The 23855-nt window shown below is 38.0% G+C and overlaps 1 protein-coding gene across 2 annotated transcripts in view; it reads right to left on the bottom strand.

Annotated features, from left to right (window-relative positions):
• Nucleotides 1–9084: 9084 nt before the first annotated feature.
• NETO1 (neuropilin and tolloid like 1) overlaps nt 9085–23855 on the bottom strand; it is an 86653-nt gene continuing 71882 nt past the window's right edge. The window contains exons 8-11 of one of the 2 annotated variants that reach the window (XM_036323430.1): nt 16908–17021; nt 14297–14855; nt 13015–13089; nt 9085–12185 (exon numbers count right to left, since the gene is read on the bottom strand). In XM_036323430.1, the coding sequence (XP_036179323.1) occupies nt 13029–13089; nt 14297–14855; nt 16908–17021 (734 nt within the window). In that variant the 3' untranslated portion in view covers nt 9085–12185; nt 13015–13028. The remainder of the gene's footprint in view (nt 12186–13014; nt 13090–14296; nt 14856–16907; nt 17022–23855) is intronic. The other variant, XM_036323429.1, reaches the window with a different exon arrangement.

Below are 23855 nucleotides of genomic sequence, written 5' to 3'. Positions count from 1 at the left end.
TTCATCTATCAGCCATGTTTCCTTGTCTCCCTGTCCCCTTGAGATAAAGTTTGATGGTGTCTGACTTTAGAAAGATTAAAATCCTTGTCACTGGGTGATTAGATTTGGAGTCATTCCCTGTGAAAAAAATGGAAGTTTTAAAATTTTAACTTTTCAAGACCTGTGGCTAATTAGTTGGAATGTAAGTTTTGAACCCTCCTAGGAAATGCTCTGGAAGTGCTAGTAGACGAGGGGAGAATCTGTAAGGCACCAGTACCTACGCATATACTGCCCTGCCATTTTGAAAAGGACTTTGTTACTAGAGAATAAAGTAAAATTTTGAGACCTGCAATAATTAATTAGGGTGCCCATAAATAAATTACGAAGTTGCCAAGAGTTGGTCAGGTCAGGAATATAAATGAGAACTGGTACCCATGTTGCTTTTTTATTTTAATAGAAATTATATCCCTCCTATTCAGTCCCCATGAGAACTGAGGAATACCCACTCCACAGAAGAGAATATTATAAACCTATGTATTATGACCATATCAAATAGAATAGCTCATGCTATAGAACTAATATTTGGGAAATAATTTTGCCAAATACTTTTTTTATACTGTGAAATTTAATTAGGCAAAGTACCGGGGTTCTTATTCCGGCATCTAGAAGGGTTCAGGAAATCTGGAAAAGGGGCTGTGCGTATCTTTTTTTTCCAAATTAAAGGCATTGGGGGTCAGAGAAGCTTAGCTAAAAGGAACTAAGGTCGCCTATTCTCAGGACCCCATGCTCTTTATTAACACAATTTGTCCTGAGGTGAGGCAGAGATATACAACACTTCAAAGGGGTAGGGTTTTGTACACAAAGGCATTGTCAGAATGGGGGAATTAGCCCATGGCTGTTCAGGTGTTTGGCCAGTAGGAGCCAATAACATGTAGATTAAGATGCCCTGAGCTGTCTGGCAGCCAAGCAATCATCCCTTTTCAGGTTTGGGGAAATGCTTTTAGCCATTCCCAACAGGTGACAACATATGTGACTCAGCCCTTGTTGAGACCTCAAGTTCCATCAACCTTTTGATGAAACTCTTGAAATTATGACATGCTAGAATTGGCTTCCAGCAGCAAAGTTTCATAAGTTAAAAGAATTTCAGGAGAGAATTTAAAAATGTCCTTAGTGATGGAAACTATTCTAGTTAAAATTCATCCTAGTCCTCTGGTTAGTAAAACAGAAAACACACTAGCTATATATCAGCAGGTAAAAGGAATATTACACAACTTGAAAGGCTCGGAAAACAAAAGGGAGTGAAGAGGTAACACATGGATAATAAGCTCTACGAAGCTTGACCCGCCCTAAGACAGAGGAAACAATAGGAACAAATGGGAGGCTTCAGACTCTGGAATCCAGAAGGCTTTCTGCAGAGGCAGCAGTCAGGGCTCCCAGGAGGGCACCTGGCCTGGTGCAGATGCCTCTGAGGACAGCAGGGGGCTTGGTGCAAGTATTAACAGCAGCTAGAGTTAAATCCATGTACCATTTCTTAGACCAGTGGTTCTCAACCTGTGGGTCGCGACCCTTTTGGCGGTCAAACGACCCTTTCACAGGGGTCGCCTAAGACCATCCTGCATATCAGATATTTACATTAAGATTCATAACAGCAGCAACATTACACTTATGAAGTAGCAACAAAAATAATTTTATGGTTGGGTCACAACATGAGGAACTGTATTTAAAGGGCCAGAAGTTTGAGAACCACTGTCTTAGACGATGCTCACAGTAACAGGAAGAAACCAGAAAAGCAAGTCCTTAATGTCCCCTGCCCTGATTGAGTCTTTCAATTTTCCTCTGCTATCCTCTGTTAGGAGATCTGAATGGGGGTCAGCTGGCAAAGGAGTTGGTTAGTTAGCAGAGTCCCAGGCCTAGTAATTAGAATTTGAAGGTGAGACATATCTCACCAACTAGTATTGTTCTTAAAAAAAAAAAAATAGATGGCCGAAACCGGTTTGGCTCAGTGGATAGAGCGTCAGCCTGCGGACTGAAAGGTCTCAGGTACGATTCCGGTCAAGGGCATGTACCTGGGTTGCGGGCATATCTCCAGTAGGAGATGTGCAGGAGGCAGCTGATTGATGTTTCTCTCTCATCGATGTTTCTAACTCTCTATCTCTCTCCCTTCCTCTCTGTAAAAAATCAATAAAATATATTTAAAAAAAAATAGATGCCTATTTCTAAGTGCCTATAGGAAAGCATCTGGTCAGAAAATACCTACATAGTTTATCAAAGTCTCAGGATAGGTGGGAGAAAAAGCTTGGCTCTAGAACAGGAATAGAGAGAGAAAGCATTTTCTCCTCAGTGCATCAACATTTTATAAAATATTTTAATAGTATTGAGTAATGAGAGTTAATTAACTGTTTAAATACATAAAGACTATCCCTTCAGAAAGTTGGGCAAGTTTATTATATGCAAATGTGTTCCTAGAATACATAATTTAAAACAATAATCTATTTGGAACAGCTACCTTTTAAAGAGTAATTTTTAAAAAAAACAAAAAAAAACATTTATTCATAACCTAGCATATGTGAGAAACAAAAAATATCGACTGACCAAAGGTTTCTAAGTACCTGAATTGATATATACATTGAGCAATTCTACTTGAATATTATTCTAAGTTTTGTTGTTTTAAAACTTGCTTTTTTTTTGTATTTTATGTGTTTGTTTTGAAAACAACCTATAAATTACATGTGTTTTTAAAAAAGTATGTGCCCATAACTGGACTACATCAAAATAAAAAGCTTCTGCACAGCAAAAGAAACCATCAACAAAACAACGAGGAAACCCACTGTGTGGGAAAACAGATTTGCCAATGTCATATCTGATAAGGGCCTAATCTCCAAAATTTATAGGGAACTCATACAACTTAACAAAAGGAAGATAAACAATCCAATCAAAAAATGGGCAAAGGACCTAAATAGACACCTTTCAAAAGAGGACATTCAGAAAGCCAAGAGACATATGAAAACATGCTCAAAGTCACTAATCATCCCAGAGATGCAAATCAAAACAACAATGAGGTACCATCTCACACCTGTCAGACTGGCCATCATCAACAAATCAACAAACGACAAGTGCTGGAGAGGATGTGGAGAAAAAGGAACACTCGTGCACTGCTGGTGGGAATGCAGACTGGTGCAGCCACTATGGAAGACAGTATGGAGTTTCCTCAAAAAACTGAAAATGGAACTCCCATTTGACCCTGTGATCCCACTTCTAGGAATATATCCCAAGAAACCAGAAACACCAATCAGAAAGGATATATGCACCCCTATGTTCATAGCAGCACAATTCACCATAGCTAAGATCTGGAAACAGCCTAAGTGCCATCAGTAGGTGAATGGATTAGAAAACTGTGGTACATCTACATAATGGAATACTATGCTGCTGTAAAAAGGAAGGAACTCTTACCATTTGCAACGGCATGGATAGAACTGGAGAGCATTATGCTGAGTGAAATAAGCCAGTCAATGAAGGAAAAATACCACATGATATCACTCATTCATGGATAATAGAGACCATTATAAACTTTTGAACAATAATAGATACAGAGACAGAGCTGCCTCAAACAGATTGTCAAACTGCAGCAGGAAGGCCGGGGAGGGTTGGGGGGCAGGAGGGAGGGGGTAAGAGATCAACCGAAGGACTTGTATGAATGCATATAAGCATAACCAATGGACATAAGACACTGGGGGGTAGGGGAGGCTAGGGGACTGTCAAGTGTGGGGGGAAAAAAGGACACATATGTAATACCCTTTGTAATACTTTAAGCAATAAAAAAAATAAAATAAAAAAAATAAAAGAGTATGTGCCCATAACCATGGTTATTACATAGTACTTCTGGCTTTCTTTAGAATCTGGCTTAGTTCTGCAACTTCTAGAAAGAAGGGCTAAGCTGTACAAGCCAGGCATAAGGTCCGAACTGTGCTTCTGTGACCAATAAAGCAATTTATTTATGTAAAGTTATTTCTCTACTCATTTGCTCAATTAACAGGCTCATATTGACTATGCACTTAGCACCTATTTTGAAGGGTACCCAGATGGGTCAGTCCTGATGCCTGTGTTCAAATACTCTTGTTCTACAAAGGAGCCATTCTCAAGGCATGTTAATAGTAGACCTGTGTTGGTATCTGCTCCAGTATCATCCTCATTGATGCCAAATGATGACAGTAGAGCTAACAGGCCACGTGTGGGCATTGTTCTTTTCCATCTGACTATCCCTACATTCCTTCCAGTGACCTTGCTGTAACAACCCCTCATGAACTGATGCCAGCTGATGAGTGCCTTTGAAAGGTGAGGCCTTGTCCTGAGTTGTCTAAACCTAAGGCACTGACAAGATAGGAAGCTCCACTGTGTCAGTGATGCCTGGTTCACAGACTTATAAAAGCACAGCATAGAGGAGACACTGGTCCCACTCTGAAGGACCAACTGGTAAGACACAAAGGTGAAAATGATAGCCTCCACCCTGGCATCACTGATTTCACATTGTTTATGGACACCATCTCCAGTACTTCTAGCAACTATCTTCACTAGCTATAGTTTTCTCTGTCTTACAGAAAGGAACGTGAAGCTCAGAGGATTCAGACATTTCAGAACATACACATTGTACAAAGTAAAACTAAAATTTGAATTAGTCCTATAGAAAGCTATTTTCACTGCCTTATACCACATTTGTAGGTCATAGCTATGGTCACAAAACCCCAGTTATTGACATAACTGTGAATATGTGTATATAGGTGTGCTTATCCAAGATCGTGCTATCTTGGGAATTTACACAAGCAATTGTTGGGATCGAAAACAGGACTTTCTTTCAAGTGTTGCTATTTCTTGTATACTTGATGATGAGGGCTTTTGGGGTCACTTTGGAGCTCTGGAGTTCAATGTTATTGAATAAGATGTTACAATAAAATGTCCAAAACGTCACACGGGTGACACAAGAAAAAATCTGTGGACTCTAGAAATCACTCTTCATCATTGCTCTTTATAGATGGTACATTTGCTACATTAACTTTACATACAACTTAGAAAAAATATATTTATTTATAATGTACTAGAGGCCCAGTACACAAAATTCATGTGGGGGGGTGGTCCCTCAGCCCAGCCTGCCCCCTCTCACAGTCTGGGGCCCCTCAGGGTCTGTCCTACTGACGGCTCAGGCCCACTCCCCATGGCCTCCCTCTGCTGGAAGTGACCGGGTTGATCAAGGGAAGGTGCCACCCCATCGCCCCACTGCTGCTGCCACTGCTGGCCACTGCAGATGCCAAGGTGTTTTCATCAACACGGACTCCAGTCCCTTCACCACAAAAAAATGACAACTTTCTTTAGGCATTTTCAAGATGTCTCTTTCATAGGATATGACATTTCTTTCTTTCTTTTTTTTATCCTCACCTGAGGATATTTTTCCATTGATTTTTAGGGAGCATGGAAGAGAGAGGGAAAGACAGAGAAAAACATCAATGTGAGAGGCACACTTCAATTGGTTGCCTCCTGCATGAGCCCTGACCTGGGCCCCAGCCAGGGATAAGCCTGCAACCTAGGTACATGCCTTTGATCAGAATCGAACCCAGACCCTGCAGGCTGAGGCTCTATCCACTGAGCAAAACCAGCTAGGGCAGGATATGACATTTCTTAGCCCCTCCAGCAGCAGACCTTCGTTTATTCCTCCAGCAGTGAGGTGGAAAAACCCTAGATCACCTTCTTGGGTTCTTATTACCCAAGTTACCAAGAACACTGTGAGTAGTGTACAGGAAGCTTAGCCAATGAGCAGTAAGAAAAGCTGTTTCCTCTGCAGCTCATGCACAGAGGCGGGACTGCTGGCACGTGTGGCTACTGGGGTGGGCCCCCCTGTGTGTGTCTCCACTCTGGGGAAGGCCCCTCTGTCTCTGGGCCTGTGCCACCCGTGGCTTGCCTCACCACGCATGCAGCCTCCTCCTGAGCTGGTCATGACTGTTACAGCATCCTGGCAACTTTGAATATTACCTCTTTATATAGAGAGATTAGAGTATAAAAAAGATCTTCCAATGCTTTGCCATATGATCTCAAATGCTGTAGGGCAGAGAGAAGGTATGAAAATACATAGTTTTATAGATGAGGAAACAACCCTTTGGGGTTCCTATGAGTAAGTATCTACTTCTTTCAGGGAAACATACCATGTTGAGCACTGAAGGGCTGTATCACACATGGTGAGGGTTGCTGGTTGATTCTAGGGTGAATCCGCTTGGATTTAGGGCTAGATTTAGTCCCTATGGTGCAATCTTAGAAAAGTTACTGAAACTCTCTGGTTTTCTCATGTGTACAATGTAATTATAACAATAACCACCACCACCACCATAGAAAGTATCATCATTACTAGTGACAGAATTGCTAAGATTGCTAAGAGACTACTTACATGTAAAACGCTCAAATAGTGTTTAGCATATAGCATTTAACACAGTCAGCCATAATCTTTAAATGATAAAATATGGCAGAAAGTAACTTGAAAAGCAAGACAGATTTCTAGATACCAAACAATTCCATCAGTTATATTTTAGTGCTTTTTCTGTACTGTTTTGATTTTTCCTTTATTTATTCCAATCTCATTCAATTTAGCAAACACACTTCTGTCCAAGGATTCTACCAAAAGTACAATTTTAAAACCATCTTTTGCTGAGATACATGAAAATATTCTCCTTTGAATAAAATATAAACTCCTCTGGATGGCATGACACACACTCAGAAATCATGAAAGATAATGTCAACCTACTCTTCCAACTATATTCCCTATTTCTCCTTTTGTCTACTCCTATGCTCCTGCCAACTCAAGCATATGGCCTTCCAAGGCTGCCTCCACTCCAGTCTCTCCAGGTGGAAATCTCTCCCTGATCCACATCTGACAATGGTCTCCAGCCTTTCAGACCTGCTTAGAAGGACAACAATACAATAAACCTCTCCTGATCTCCTTAAGAACATATTTGTATCCCCATATTTATGCTACTTCTTCATTAGAAAACATCATCTGCATTACATTCTCTTATCAGTTGAATATATGTTATCTTCCATACAAAATTAGAAGGCAGAAATCAATTAGCTTTTCAAGATGAAAAACTTAAATAATTGTGGGCTTCATTTGCCTTATCTAGATCTTCTAAGCACACTTCCTTCTATAAGGCTCCATAATTATGGTTCCCTCTGGATCATCACCTTTCTTTCTCATCCCCAAAGCACTTAAGAAGAAGCTTGGAATATAGATTGTGCAGGCTCAAAAAAGGTTGCTTATGTTTAATATTGCACTTAAGTTATGAGAAAGCGAATAAAGAGCACAAATTTTATAATGTCATACAATAGAAGTGTTTTCTTTTAAATACTTTGTACATTATACCTTCTGGTCACTTTTAGATTTTGTGTCGATATCTGTGACTATTAAGAGGACAGGAAAAAAAAGTATTTCATAGAGTGAACCAACATAAAAACAGCATGCCTCAGGGCTGGGAGAGGGGTAAGAGTCGGAAACAAATAAGAGCATCTTGACTGGCCCTAGCCAGTTTGGCTCAGTGGATAGAATGTCGGCCTGCAGACCAAAGGGTAACGGGTTTGATTCCACTCAAGGGCACATACTTTGGTTGCAGGCTCCTCCCCTACCCGGGCCCTGGTCGGGGCTCCTGCAGGAGGCAACCAATTGATGTGTTTCTCTCACATCAATCCTCGGGTGAGGCTTAACAACAACAACAACAAAAAAGCATCTTGACTGGAATTGTCATGGATGTAAGGAAGTGGTTTAACTTTATGATCATGCTGGTGCAGGGATAAGAACCTTCTGGAAACCACCCCTAGAAAATGACAGGCGTCTGAAGTGGGTTGAGTCTATTATTCACACTTCTGAGGAACTGAAGACATAATCAGAGGGTGTTTACTTCTTTAATAACACACAAGGAAGTACAGAACCAGAGGCCATGATAAGAAATAATGAGAAATTAGGAGTGTCTGACATAATTACCCTGTTTGATTTTTTTGAATAATAAAACTAAGTGAAAGAAATCCAAAATACAACTTAAGTTCATTAATAAAATTAATCAGGATAATTCTATATTAACGAAGGGCCTCAGATTTATTGAAAAGGATTTTTAATAATAAAACACACTTCTGGCTATTTTAACAATATAATTTATTTTGCTATTTTACTCAACCTTTCAGAGGAGCATGGAAAATAGTAATTAAATGACTAAGAATAATTAATTCAAATCTATATAATTTCTTAACTAACAATTTCTTGGCTGGGATCTCTGTGTCATGAGTGATAGAAATGAGCAAAGGGAAGAAGTGTCAGTAAACATGAGATAGAAAGTCACTAATTGGCTTCAGTAAAGTTGTATAAAACTGAAACCTACTCTTCAAATCATACACATTTAGGATTCAGATAATTTTAAAAATTTTGTTTATTAAACCTACCCCCACCTTTGGAGTTGGATTCTGACAGAACTCATTTTCATCACTGAAATATACAAACTTCATAAAAAGATAAAATACTATTATTTATTTTATCATCAAAACACCAATAAAGTATTTATTATTATACTAGAGGCCAGTGCTCGAATTCGTGCACGGGTGGAGTCCCTCAGCCTGGCCAGCAATTGGGCCCATGGGAGGTTGGTCAAGGGGAGGAGCTGCAGGAAGTTGGCTGGCAGGGGGAGGGGCCTCAGGAGGTTGGGGCTATTGGGGCTGGCCGGCAGGGGTGAGGGGAGAGGCCGTGGGAGGTTGGCCAGCTGGCTGGAGGGAGGCGCCGCAGGAAGTTGGCTGTGGGAGCGCACTGACCACCAGGGGGCAGATCCCATGTTGATCATCTACCCCCTGGTGGTCAGTGCACGTCATAGCGACCAGTTGACCAGTCATTTGGTTGTTCAGTCATTTGGTCGCTTAAGCTTTTATATATATAGATTAATAAAGATAACAGAAACCACTATCATGTTTTGTAATTTATTATGATATTCTGAGGTCAAAGAAAATCCCTTCACGGACTTCTTTAAAAAGCTTATCTAATTTAAGGAAAACCCAAATTCCTAAGGGAAAAAATAGTTTAGGTGACTATTCAGATAATGTCAAAGATCTAACTTTATTAAACACCAAGAAAGACAATTTATGGAGTCGGACCCATTGAAATAATTCTAGTAGAAAAAAAATAACATGAAACAGAAAAGTCAGCATCTCCACAAAGTGGATTGGTCTCCTTGAAAAGTCCAACAACATGATCTCCAATTAGATTTGTAGCCACATTTTGATTTTTTAATCAAAGGGAAGTTAATTATGGCAAATCAAACATTGCATGCCTATTATGCAATATGATGCATAAAACGGCATGTGCGTAAAATCAGTCACAGAAAAATCACACAGGTATTTCCTAGTCAGCACATCAACCTGAATTAGGCCATTGAAAAGCACTTGGACAGAAAGAAAGAGCTCAGTTCAGGACCTCAGAGGCATTTCACATAATGACATGCCTCCCAGGTCTTGAAAGTGAATTCAAACAGAGAAATAAAACGGAAACAGCTATTTCCCAATTAACTAACATCATGTATAATTACATTATTGAAAACATGGAATTAGGATTATTTGAAATCACTTTATCAAAAATATAATTATTTCTTAAAATAACATGACTTGAAACATATTGAAACATCTCCAAAGTCTTGAAACCACTCCTTCCTTACCTACCTGAGTCTGCCCAATTAGGTGTAAACCAAAGGCTGGTATTCAGGTGACCTGGCCTGATATCGTCAGTAAATTGGAGTTTTTGACATATGGATATATTTCAATACTGGTCTTTAAAGAGTCTGTTCTGGGGGCATCCAAAGAACATCTCCCTGCTCAAAGACAACAGCCACCTCCAAGACTCTGCCTCAGCATTACCACTACTATCCTTTCTGATTAGTCAATGCTCACTGATAAGAATCTTTTAATATTACCCCTAAAGGGGCCTATTCTTCATTTGTTTTCCCATGAAGCTGATGTGTATTAAATAAATACATGCAATCCAGTGTTATTATTATAGTTGGTGTAGTTGGATATTTGTTTTTTAAGTCTCTATTAGTGGATTTCTGGTGCATATATATTTTATGCATTGAACTAGCAAATCAGAAGACTTCTGTATATTTAGAAGGAACTGTAGAAGAGCAAGGCCTTTGGATGGCTATGGACAGATGACTGTAGAGGGTTCACCTATTTTCCTGCCTTTTTGCTATTCTAAAGGGCCTTGGCATGTAGATTATACTTTTCTGATTCATTCAAAGTGTAAAGGGCCCTATGATGATGTCTAAATAAAGTAATATGAGTAAAATATAGCTAATCGCTTCCAAAAAATAATATCTGGATGCATTAAACTTGAATTACAGGGCATAAATATAGCCATGCTAATAAATAAACCAGTCAAGTCAAACAAAAAAGGCTAAATTTTAACATAAGCAATGTATATAAAAATATGTAGCAAAATAAAAACATATCTTTATTGTGCTCAATATATTTTTTTCTATTCACCAGCTAATCACATTCATGGGAGTGACTATTTCTGGAAATTGACATTTTAAAAAATATAGACTATTCAGAGTTATGATATTTGTTTATTTTTTCTGTCACTACATTTTTCTTTTTTTCCCCCATTTATTTGTGTGTGTGACATATATAAAATTGAATCCCTGATGGGGGTGTATGTGAGTAATTAATCTATTAGGTTTGTGAAGTCAACTTGATTTATAAGGTTTAAATTGTGATACATCAGACACCTTTGCTGTTTAAAGGACAGAATTCTACAGAATTCTGTAATTTTAAACATGTTTGCAAGCCAATTTATAATAATTATTTTTTAAAAATTTATTTTCTAGGAATACATATTCAATATTTAAAAAGTACCCAATCATTGAATCAAATTTAATAGAGTGTGTATATCATTCAACAGCACTTAAATATATTGCATGATTTGACTTTACTTATATATAAACACATCTTAATTAGTTAAGACTTCACGTATCATATGTGTGCCTCAGTATAAGAATGGTGTAATTTGGGTCCTAAAATGGCTGGTGGTTTAAAAGCATTTATAAAAGACTTTCCTATTCTAAAACCAGAATGCAATCCATAAAATTTTGGAGATAAGCCTCAATGCTAAAGGGCATCCTGACGCCTACAGTGAGGAAAAAGTTGATACAAAGTGTGTAAGTCATTTTTTTTTCACTCTAATGGAAGAAAACATTTCTCTTAACTCAAGTTAGGAAATTATTGTACATTTTTATATATCTTTATATAAAAAGTTACAAGGAGCAAGCAGATGATACAAAGACATGGAGGAGAGACAGCAGGGTTGGCGAACGCATGCTTTTTACAATGTGTCTCAGAGAGAGGGTATGTTCCAACCGAAATATCCAGAACTGACATGCAGGGGTTTTCTCAAACTGTCTGTCAATTCAGTCAAATTGCTAAGTGCTGAAGCAAAAACATTGCTATTGAAGGGTATAATAAATGGTGAAATGCTGATTTCAAAAACTATTTCTGAAACTGGGTATTTTCCTTTGAAATAAAATAAACAAAATAAGGAAATCAGGGGTACAGAAGAAATACCAAAGAATGAGACTTTTCTTATTGCCCTCTGGTCATTTTACTCATTACTTCTGGCTGCATTTATTCCTAATACAACAGACGTGTATTCTCAGTCCAGAAAACCTCTGGCTGCTGTTCCCATGGTCCACATTTTCACTGTTGCATGTTCAGACTCACTCAGGACGACTATTCTCAATCAGTCTATGTAATAAAAACAACGTACATGTGACACCAAGTTCATCCCAAATCGTGTTTTTTTCACATACCACACAATATACAATTATATAAGAGACGTGAAACAACATAGAAACAAAGTGGAAGTGAAAGTAAAAATGAATAGTCTGAATCAGGAACTAATTTCTTCTTCAAGTTTCCAGTAAATCTCGAAATGTATTTAAATACTAAGGAGCACTTGGTGGCCAGCAACCAAATTACGAAATGAACACATCATTGTGCAGCGGGGATGTCTTGCCGAAGAAATAACAAATGTCTGTAATTCTTAAGTTTGGGTAAAGGCAGTGGAATGGATTTAGAAATATGTCCACTTTTCACAATTCACTATAGAATTTTCTTTGCACAGTGCCCATGTTTGTATAAATAGTTCTTCTCTGAAAATGAAACACAGTTAAAACAATTTCTGCCAGTGAAAAATACATACAAATACACCAATTTATCAAGGTCATCTAGACTCAAGGTCATCTAGATTCTAGAGCAGGGAATTGCATTCACCTATTTTAGGAATAGTTGGTAGGTCTGAAGAATTTTTAAGAGACTAGCTGTCAAACAAATTTTATTGGAAACAAATTAGTCTAATATAGATATAGACTATTAAGTGATACAAGTAAAGCCATTCTGATACTCAATGACAAATAAGAGGCACACAAAGACAGCTGGTATTTATGAAACATTTTACATGTCAAGCATTCAACATAACTTGCATTTAATTTTCATGACATAAGCTACACGTTCATGCAAAAATAAGAGTGCACAAATTGTATGAGAGCCACAAAATTCTTAGTGTATGAATTTGGAGTAACATATTGCCAAATTATTATCTCAATATTAATATATTGAGACAATACTCAATTTTCAATTATGAAAATCTTGGGTTTCTTCTGGTATTTCTTTAAAGAGGTCACTAATTTTGTATCTTTAACTTAAATCATGTAAAATTTATCTGAATTGAATATCCTTTTCAATAACATTGCAATACAATGCTTGATGGTAAGAATATGAATATTTATTTTAAAGATACAGGTACTAAGAACCATCCTCCCATCAGCATTGAATTCATTCTATGAAATGTTATGAAACACATATTTAAAGAAATAATCAATAAGTAGCCCGTTCCCTAAAGAACTGCAAGACAGTTGCAACAAAACAAAACAAAAACGGAATACAACGAAGAAGGAGAAGGAACCAAGGGCATTTGCTTACCTTGAATTTTCTTTTTAGACCCTAGTGGTGTTGTATTCAGATTCGTGTTTGCTTAGAGACCCAATGAGGCAGAACCTGGAATGTTACGGCTGTTTCATTCAACAAAGTAATATTTGCACAAAAAATAAATGCACACACAAATATTTACTTAAAACCATTCCTAAAAATTCTCATAACTATGAAAATAGATTTTTTTGCTATCAGCATGCAAAAATATTAAATCAACTAAAATATTTTAGGTTTTGAAAATGTATGGTGAGTTGAGAAAGAATATACATTTATAAAACAAACCAAATGCTGGTGAACATGCAAAAGAACAAATCAAACATAAGTAGGTGGGAGTTGGGGATTTAAAATATTTTTCCCTAAATTTAAATTTTCTTTGCCTCAAATTTTTATAAATCTTAGGGCTAACGATACAATACAGATCACATTGCCTTTACATTAAAATAAAAATGAATCAAATGTTTCTACTAATCTTTGCTACACTTAAATATAAAGATTAGTATTTTAGCATACCATGCTATTCTATGCAATTTGTAATATTAATATTATGTAATATGTGGAAAAAAGTATTTCCATTTTCAAACCAAAAAAAATAATACATTATATTGAAAAAGTGCTATTTCTATATTAAAATTATTCAACAAGATGGGTTAATCATCTTGGTAAGGAAATTATTTCCAAATATCATTTCATATATTAAAAATATAAATATTGATTGGGACAACGTGGAAGCAAATTAGCAATGTAAATTTGTTATATAAATTAAAGCCTAAGTTTTGTAGAAATCAATGCTATGTATGTGTAGAAATAAGTGAAATATCTTTGTTCAGTATGTGCTCACAAGCACAGGTACACATATGGAGTTTTTGGAAGAGTCTGGATGGCACTGAAAAAGAAAAAGAGGAAAACATGGAGACATTGGCTTAAATCATTGATAAAAAGGAAAACTGAAGAATGAAGACAGCCCCGCTGGTGCGGCTCAGTGGTTGAGCATGTACCAATGAACCAGGAGGTTACAGTTTGATTCTTGGTTAGGGCCCATTGCCTGGGTTGCGGGCTCCACTCCAATAGGAGTGTGCAGGAGACAGTCGATCAGGGATTTTCTCTCATCACTGATGTTTCTCTCTCCCTCTCCCTTCCTCTCTGAAACCAATAAAAATATAGTATAAAAAAATTTAAAAAGAAAAAGAAACACGAAGACAAAACAGAACTCAATATTCTGGAAGCATTGCAGTCCTCAGGTTAGAGTTGTCATAAAATATCTACTGATACTGACCGCTGGACGGCTTTCTCGTGTCGGGACAGCCTGTGGCTCGTGGTTGGCACCTCCTCGATCTCGTCGATGTCGCAGGCGTCTGCAGCATCTTGTGAGTAGTTGTGTTTCATGACCAGGATGTTCCTCCTGTTTGTGGGCGGGACGAGGGGTTTGACGGGCTGGGGCGGCATCTCCGTCAGAACAGACGCGTCTCTTGTGCTGAGGTTGCTGCGGCTGCCTTTCGCGCTGGACAGCTGGGATCCACAGTGATGGTCATGGATGCACTTGGAAGAGGACCTCCGCAGTTTATGGTAGTTGTCAAAGTCATCGCCCACGTCCGCAAAGTCGGCCGTGGCCCCCGCCCCTCTGAGAGTGCATAACTCGTAGTGAGGGGGCTCAAACACCTCCTGGAAAACGGTCTGGTCAAAGTCTGACTTCCTCTGGACATATTTTTTACGAGGCTGTTTGATCTGCACGATGACGGAAATGATAATGAGGATGATGACAATGCAGGAAGTCACCCCGATGACGGTCCCACTGGTGTTGGTCAGCTGGTCCAGCAGGCCCGCTTTCCTCTTTTCTGTGGGTTGAAAAGAGTGAAAACAAATAAAGCCAGACACAGCCCATCAGGTATAAACATGGCAGCCACAGCATCTACGGATAACTTTAAGATGAACTGGGGTGAGCCTGGAGTTTTTAAGAATTAAAAATGTTTACTAGTAAAGTAACACAAAGCGATATTTAAAAATAAACCAAAATGTTCACTTTTTGCAAGGACCTTATTTTCTAGCCTCAGCCATGGCCAACATCCCTGCCTTAATGTAAATTTATGTTTGGAGAAGGTCTTAGGAGACCGTTTGAGTGACCTTTGGGAATGAGATCTTAATTTTAAAAGCAGTACATTTTTTTGCCCTCAAAAGCCCCCAAAGTCAACCACTGAGCATGTGATTACATCTATATTCATGTGAGCTAATTCCTGATTGGATAACTGAAGTCAAAGCAGTAACAATATTCTGAACCTGAAAAGTAACTAACTTCAAGACAGATGTTTCTGGGATGGCGGCATGGAGGCATCTGTCAGCCATTTCCCCAATGAAACAACCATCATTGATAAAAATTATATTTAAAACCCAAACAAGTTATTGTCTGGGAACTTGTCCTAATGGTGAATGGAGGTAGATTTATTTTTTAAAATCTCCTTAATTTCCTTAAGGTCAGTGATGGTCTATGGCATGGAAGCTCCCGCAATCCCCAGGTCATCCTGAGCAAAACTCTGCTTGGAAAACTTCAGACAACACAGGCTTCCTCTCCCGGCAGCACCCAGAATAGAGCCACAGCACCTCCCCAGGAGGGCAAGACACCAGCATTTCTCACCCCCACCGATGTTGCAGATGCTCCATCTCAGGCAGGGGTGGCCCTAGTGTCTGGGGCTCCTTTCCTCCTCTCAGGCCCCCTGCTAGCACCGAGGCTCAGACCCAGGTGCAAAGGGTGAGGAGGCCGGGCCCCCACTCACTCACAGAAGGAACCATCTGGAGAGGCCAGTGGAGAAGACCAGGGCCCTGTTCATAAAGGGGTGTTACTCTAAAACAGCTGGCCACTGTCCCTGCCCCTTCATCCTGAGCCACGGTGCAGAAGTTTTGCCCATGAGAGAGTCAGACCACAAGAACAGACAGACTACAGCTTCCCTGAAGACTTACTCTATTGGGTCAGAGTGTAGAGGTGCCCAAACCAATGGAAATCTCAAAAACAATGGAAATGACCAGGACGGTATTAAGAGTCTTCACAAAATATTTACTTTCCCATTGATTCCAAAATGGTTCCTGGGACACAAAACTGACCATCGCCACATCTACTTTCAGATATTTGATGCCAGGTCTGCCTTCTTTATTGACCGCAGGAACCACAGCTGCTGTGGTCACCTCCCTGCTTCTACCCAGAGAAGGCGTTTTACTGGACGTTACGGGACTTGGAGTAAGAAAGAGTTGTCTGCCTGCTTGTCCTTTGCAAATTGGTTCTTACTGAATCTGAATAAAAGATGTCTGGCACTTTCAACTTCGCTGAAACATGCAACATTTATAACCAAGCCAAGGACTGGAAATGCTGTCGACAGAAACAGGCCTTTGTGCATCAGCCAGAGTGGGGAGCAGGGGATGGGAGCTACTTCCATTGCAATGGAAGAAAAGCATTAGGTAGTTGAGTTGAGTTGAGTTTAAGTGGCTGGAAGTAACTGAATGCTCAAGCACGCCTTCAATAAGCTTTATCTCTAGAGTATGTGCACTGTACTCAATGAAGACAAACTGGAATAATGACAGGTCACCCAGACGAAGGGCCCTGGGTCTGATAGGAAACCCCACACTGCATCTAAGCTCCAAGTGTCTTTCCATGTCCTTGCAGGCTCTCCTATGAAGACGCCTCCATGAGCGTTCAAGGGCTCTGGAGAGTCCACTGTGTGTTAATGAAACTTCTGGTGACAGCACCTGAAATGGCAAAGAACAAGGCTTCCCAATGGATTAGAAGAAACCCAAAGTTCATAAAAGCCTCTCTACACTCTGTCTTTACGATGGTCTGATACATAGAACATTGGCATTTGTATCCTTCCCACTCCAGACGGGGGGAGTCTGCAAATCATTACCTTTGCAGTGGTTTTCATCCCAAGGATACACACAGTTCTGGAGCCCATTGCACACCAGGGTGCTGTTGATACACATGTTACTGTGGCAGAAGAACATGTTGCCTTCACAGGGAGCTGAAAGCAAGAAGAGAAAGATGAAGAAATATAACTGATGCTCAGTAGTAAATCATTCACATTGCAAATCTAAAAGCAAAAAGATAACAGTGATGATTCACCCTCAACTTGAGATAAAGGATCTGACCTTTCATTCTCAGAAGTGTTGCCAAAGTGGTAATTATTTCTTGAGTTACTAACAGACATGATGTCCCTCTAGAGGTGTCCAGCTTATAAAACAGGCATGGAGATTTTCCATCATAAAAATGAAGTCCATTATCCATACAGTGTTGTTGTTTTTTTTAACAAAGTGGCTAAGTTATGCCTTACATTATATCTGTGTAAACTTAGCTATACTGAGCAAAAAGACTCAATTGAAATACTGAGTTTGAAAAGTACATGTTTGCAAAGTACTAACGAAAAAGTTACATATTAGACAAAACCCTATGATGCTATTTAAGCATATGAAAAAGAGAGTGTCTTGGAAGTTCAGAACTGGAGAAAATTAATCCCAAACAACATAAGGAAAAAATATATTATTCTCATTGACTTTTAACAGGTATATGGTGGTGAAATTAGCCTACTTTGCATGAATTTCACACATTCTGGTAACGTTAGGTATCATGGTCCATGACTCCCAGATTACAATGCACAGTCAGGTGCTGGAGGTAGCTCTAAGAAGATCTACATAAATATGGGAAATTCAGTGACATAAATATGATAAACAAGAAGATTTTAATATAGCAAAGGAAAATGTTAGATATGACTTAAATATTAGGAAAATGCATTTCTTTCATTATCATAGTAATAGAATACTTAGAAGAATGAGTTTCTAGGGTAATACTGCATTAGGAATCATGGTATACAGTCAGTGCTTTATGCTAATTCTTGTTTTTACCTTCACAATTATTCCACATACCTCATATAATGTAATTTCAGTGTTTACCTTTTCCAGTAATAGTTTCTGTGACCCTTGTAAGAACAGACATTCTAGAAATACTAGATACAACACATATTCAGTACTACATGCAATTTACAGTGGGAATCAATCAGCAAAGGTTTATTAGTGATCAATATTATCTAAACACTGCAGTCACATTATAATGAATTTTTCACCTTCAAACTATATATTGCAGATATTTTAGAAAGTTACCATCTTTCAATGAACATTGACCTTTAAACACATGGGTTTGAAAGGCACAAGTCCATGTATACATGAATCTTTTTTTCAATAAACACTGTAAATGTATTTTCTCTTCCTTATGATTTTCTTAATAATGTTTTATCTTCTCTAGCTTACTTTATTGTAAGAATTCAGTGTATAGCACATATACAAAATATGTGTTAATCACTGTTTTTGTTGTTGGTAAGGCTCCTAGTCAACAGCAATTAAGTTTTGGGGGAGTCAAATGTGGGGAAGTGGGGGGGACTAGTAATAACCCCACATTGTTCAAGAGTCAACTGTATTTGCTATATTAGTCAAAATGGTCCAGAAAATACTTTGCATAGGCAAAATAGTGTATTTTAATATACTAGAGGAATTCTTAAAAAAATATAGTCAAGTCTTGAAAATCAAATCAATAGAGCAAAGATCTGGCCAACTCCAGCAAAGTGAATCCTGGCTAGCCACCCCTTCCTCCCACCGCACTCTCCCCCAACCCTCAGCCGCTTCTCAAAACAGAGTTCCTTCTTCCTTCTGCCTTGTTTGACTTGACTTTAGGTCCCTGGTTAAAGAGTAAAAATATGTAACAATCATTTTAAAAAAGAAAAAAGGATTAAAGTGTAGAGAATGTTCAGTAGTCATTTAGAAAAGTATTCTGCTTAAAATTTTATTGGGCCAATGGTTTGTTAAGCATCGTATAACAAAACTTAATGACCCCATATATTATTGCAAAAATCTGCCTTTTCATAAGAAGCTCAATTTGAATGTCTGTAGTCCACAATAATGGCTGTTGCAGAACTGATATGGTCTGTTTAGCAGATAATGAGTGTTTTCAAAATGTGTACAAGAACAAAAAGGAGTTTTCTGTGAATTGATTGGGGTGGCTGCAAAATGATTTAGTAAAAATGTGCAAGACATCAATTGCAGTAGCTTTGAAAGTAGAGTTATCCACCAAGTAAAGAATACCTTTAGAAGAGCATAAATATTTATTGACCTTCTAGAATAAGTTGGAAAAATTATAATTACCATTAAATAGGATGGGTTTATAAAATTTAATATATAAAAATGACTTTGCATTCTATGATTGAATGAAATACAATAGTGTGTTGGTAAGAGCACTGAGATTTGAATTCCAAGTGTATTCTTGTTCTATATTCTGCGGTTTTATAGCAATGAAAATGTCGTATAAACTCCCAATCAGTGTCCCAGTATCAGTTGTTAGATGTTGGGGGTTAAACTGGAATGTAACAGGTAAGCCAGGACTCTCAATAAATCACATCAGGACCCACTTCTTTACGTCAAATAATTATACAAATGTGCCAGTGAACTTGAATCATTCTTGTTCTTAAAAATTAATATCATTCCAGGTATTATCCAACCTTTTCCCCTACCTTTGCTATTATACATAGAATTGCTATGCAAACAATACAACAAGCAATCTTGTAAAGGCTAAGAAACAAATGTATAACAACTTACACTCCTTAAACAAAAACCAGTTTTGTTTCATAGACACCAAAAATAAAATCAATTGGAATCTAAATTTTCTCCATATTGCATTTCTGAATATTTCTCTCATGTAAATCCAGATATGCAGTGGATTATGAAAGAGTCATTTCTATCTCTTGCTAAAAAAAAAAAATAAAATGGCATCTTCCTGCCTCCCAAATCAAGGTATGTTCTCATTGGTCTTTTGAGGATGTCAGATACACTCTATCACTCCCATCACTTCCCACGGCCACCAGCACACTCTCGGTATCTCTAGAGCAGTGGTTGCATGCCCTTCTCTTCCTCTGTCTGCCCTGGAATCCCTATCCCCACTCAGCTATCCAAACCATATCAGAACTGCACTATCAATACAGCTTTGAAATATTCCAGTCTAACAGAAAATTACCTTTTTCTTAAATCCTGTTAGAGTTTGTAAAAAGTTCAACACTTAGTATATACTTATCATCTTTCCCACAAGTTCTCTTTGGCTAAGGGCATGACTTAAAAGGAAGATAAACAATCCAATCAAAAAATGGACAAAGGATCTAAATAGACACTTTTCAAAAGAGGACATACAGAAAGCCAAAAGACATATGAAAACATGCTCAAAGTCACTAATCATCTGAGAGATGCAAATCAAAGCAACATTCTCACACCTGTCAGAATGGCTATCATCAACAGTTCAACAAAGGACAAATGCTGGCAAGGATGCGGGGGGGGGGGGGGGGGGGAAGAACCCTCTTGCACTGCTGGTGGGAATGCAAACTGGTACAGTCTCTGTGGAAAACAGTATGGAGTTTTCTCAAAAAATTAAAAATGGAACTCCTATTTGACCCAGTAATCCCACTTCTAGGAATATATCCCAAGAAAACAGAAATGCCAATCAGAAAGGATATATGTACCCCAATGTTCATAGCAGCACAATTTACAATAGCTAAGATTTGGAAACAGCCTAAGTGCCCATCAGCAGATGAGTGGATTAGAAAACTGTGGTACACAATGGAATACTATGCTGTTTTTTTTTTTTTTTTTTAAAAAGGAATTCTTACCATTTGCAACAGCATGGATGGAACTGGAGAGCATTATGCTAAGAGAAATAAGCCAGTGAGAGAAAGATAAATATCACATGATCTCACTCATATGTGGAATATAATGAACAACCTAAACTGATGAACAAAAATAGAACTAGAGACATAGAAGCATCGAACAGACTGTTCAACCTATGAGGGAAGGCGGGGAGTGAGGGGGTTACAGATCAACCAAAGGACTTGTATGCGTGCATATGGGCATAACCAATAGACAGACAGTAGGGGGGCGAGGGCATATGCTGGGGGGGGGGAGCGGCTGGGGAGAGTTCAATGGGGGAAAAAGGAAACTCACATAATACTTTAAACAATAAGGAATTTAAATTAAAAATAAATAAATAAATAAATTTATATTTAAAAAATCTATTATATTGCTTACCATTTTTAGGTGTGTAGTAAATACTCAGCAGATACTATTAATTGATAAATATTACTGAGACGAGTTTAACACTGGCTAGGCTGCACACCTGAGTATCCCAGAGAGCTGATTACTCTGATAGGTGTGTTTGCAGGTGGAAAATTAACCTTTAGTGCCACGGTTTTCAAATACAACACAAATTATGATATTCTCAGAAAATGAACCTCAGTATCATTTCTTTGCTCTCTTACTATTGCAGAGAAGGCATTCATTCTACCATTTTGCAGAGGATGAATTCTACTTAGAAATTCAGTGTGCATATATCAATATCTATTGCCTCTTAAAAAACAGCAACTTTATTTCCTAAGTTTACATGGAATAAACTTGAAGTTTAGGTTTATTTGTAATAAAATGGCAGCTAAGGAAGCAATACTCAAAATTCAGAGTAACTCAGATTCCATGATTTTTTTTAATCCTCACATGTTCCCACTCTCACCACGAGGTGGCAGTATGCACCATATTTTGGTAAAATAGCGTTTCAATCCATCATGATGCTTAAACCATGAATCTAATGCACCTGGAGTAAACAATGTTTATATCTATTTATTCCTGATTCTTAAAAAGTAAAAACTTTAGAAGGAATTAAACAAAAAAAATTCTGAGCATATCTGAATTAGGTAAAGGAGCACAAGATAAAAAAAGGCAGCCACAACACAACAAAAAGGAAGTTTTATTTAAAAATTTAATAACGAATCACACAACATGCTATTATGTTAGAGGTTTAATCATGATGTGTCATCAGTTTTCAGTATTGTGTCAAATTGTTATAAATGTTGTTCCAATTGTGTAATTAAAAGGCTTTTAATTTACAATGCTAAAGGCATTAATGCTCATTCTAACTATTAGAGTTTTTGTTTTTTTCTCTCTCCATTGCATTTTAAATTCAGAAATCCATTAAATACTATTCAGGAAATAGTAAAACAAAATGGAAATAAAAGTGGCAGATATCTCTCTGAAATATTGATGCTTGGGATACTTATTGATTTATGGTTAATAAAACTTCATTGGTAGATTAGTTCAAAGCCAAAGGACATCAGATTTCATCAGGAAAATCTGGAAATAGAAGTGATGCTTGATTCTATTTTTCTTTAAAAATCATGACATCATTTAAAAAAAAAAAAAACACCTTAGGACTTAAGGCCAGGTGCTTCCCTAAAGTACCCCAGCCACGGTCCCAAATCTCCTATCCATACATATTCTCCTTGTTTCTTGCTTTCCTCAAAACCTTCTCTTTCAGCTTCTTTAATTTGAGGTTTGTCAAATGTTCACAACCCCCCCCCCCTGTCCTTGCCTGTGTGTGTACAGCCACACACACACACAGACACACACACACACACACACCATCATGCACACTCACATACATGTGTGCATGTATAAACACACACAGGCTCACACACGCACACAGCCTCACACACTCACACATGCACACACACACTCACACATATATGTGATCTTCTGCAGATGCTCTTTTTATTCCTTACTTCCCTGATCTTAAATTGGAATGAAATGGTCACAACACTGCATGGAAAGGCAGCCCAAGAGAACAGGCACGTGCCCTTGCTTCATTTCTTGAATTCAACTCTGATCAGCTTTGAAGACTTTGATTTATTAAAACTTTCTGATACTCTAGGTTCTCTTTGTTGCTTCAGAGATGAGAACAAAGCTTAACATTATTATAAGTTTGCATAGCTTACTGCAAAGTATCATTTTCAACAGTAGTATTCTAATTCTAGAAAAAAGAAAATGTAGAGAATACATATTTGGCCATCAGAAATAACCGCAAAATAAAACTTTTTCCTTGTTCTTCCCAAAATAAATGGAAAAAATTTCCCTGCCATCTACTTTAAAGTTAAAATGGCCCCCGGGCTATTCAGTCAAAAGAAATGACATTTTACTTGAGAAATGATGACCAGATTTGAGGCCAGAAATAGATTTGTGCATCTTCACTTCATCTCCTTTATCATCTTCATATTTTTTTTTTTAAAAAAAAATCAATACCTGCCTCTAAAACTCTATGTTCCGATGTGACTTGGTTATCAGTCAAAATATCCAGTATTATTGAGGAAGATATATTTCAATCCCCTTTTTTAATAGAATAAATTCTATTCACAAATTTCAAATTAATAACAATCACATTAGATCTCTCCAAATATTTCTGCTAAAATTGCATATTCTTACTGTGGCAAAAAAATACCATATTAAGAAAAGAGAAACACCTTCATGTGAAAATTATGTTCCATGGACAGAGAACATTCCCTTCCTGACAGAGGGTATGAACCACATCATGATTTAACCATTACTACTTGGAGTGCAAGGAATTATTACACACTCTATACTATGATTATGTCTACCTTGGGTCAGCTACACAATTTATTCATTGTGTGCAATGAGACGTGACTTGACTCTCAATAAGGAGGATGCTATATCTCTTTGGGGTCCAGACTTTGATTATTATTGGAACTTGGACATGTGGCCCAAGCTTTGTTTCCATGACTGATGAACACATATCTAAAACAGCCTTTAGTTTAGACACACAGTTCTGTTAAAGATGCTATATTTCATTTCATCATTGAATGTGCCAACTCCCAAAAGGAGGGCTTATCCTATACAATAAAAGGCTAATATGCAAATCGACCAAGCAGCAGAACGACCAATCGCTGTGACATGCACTGACCACCCGGGGGGCAGATGCTCAATGCAGGAGC

This window comes from Myotis myotis, unplaced genomic scaffold (assembly GCF_014108235.1).
Source record: "Myotis myotis isolate mMyoMyo1 unplaced genomic scaffold, mMyoMyo1.p scaffold_m19_p_9, whole genome shotgun sequence".
NCBI lineage: Eukaryota > Metazoa > Chordata > Mammalia > Chiroptera > Vespertilionidae > Myotis > Myotis myotis.
The sequence above is the reverse complement of the archived record's forward strand: the minus strand, read 5'-3'. Positions and strand labels throughout refer to the sequence as shown.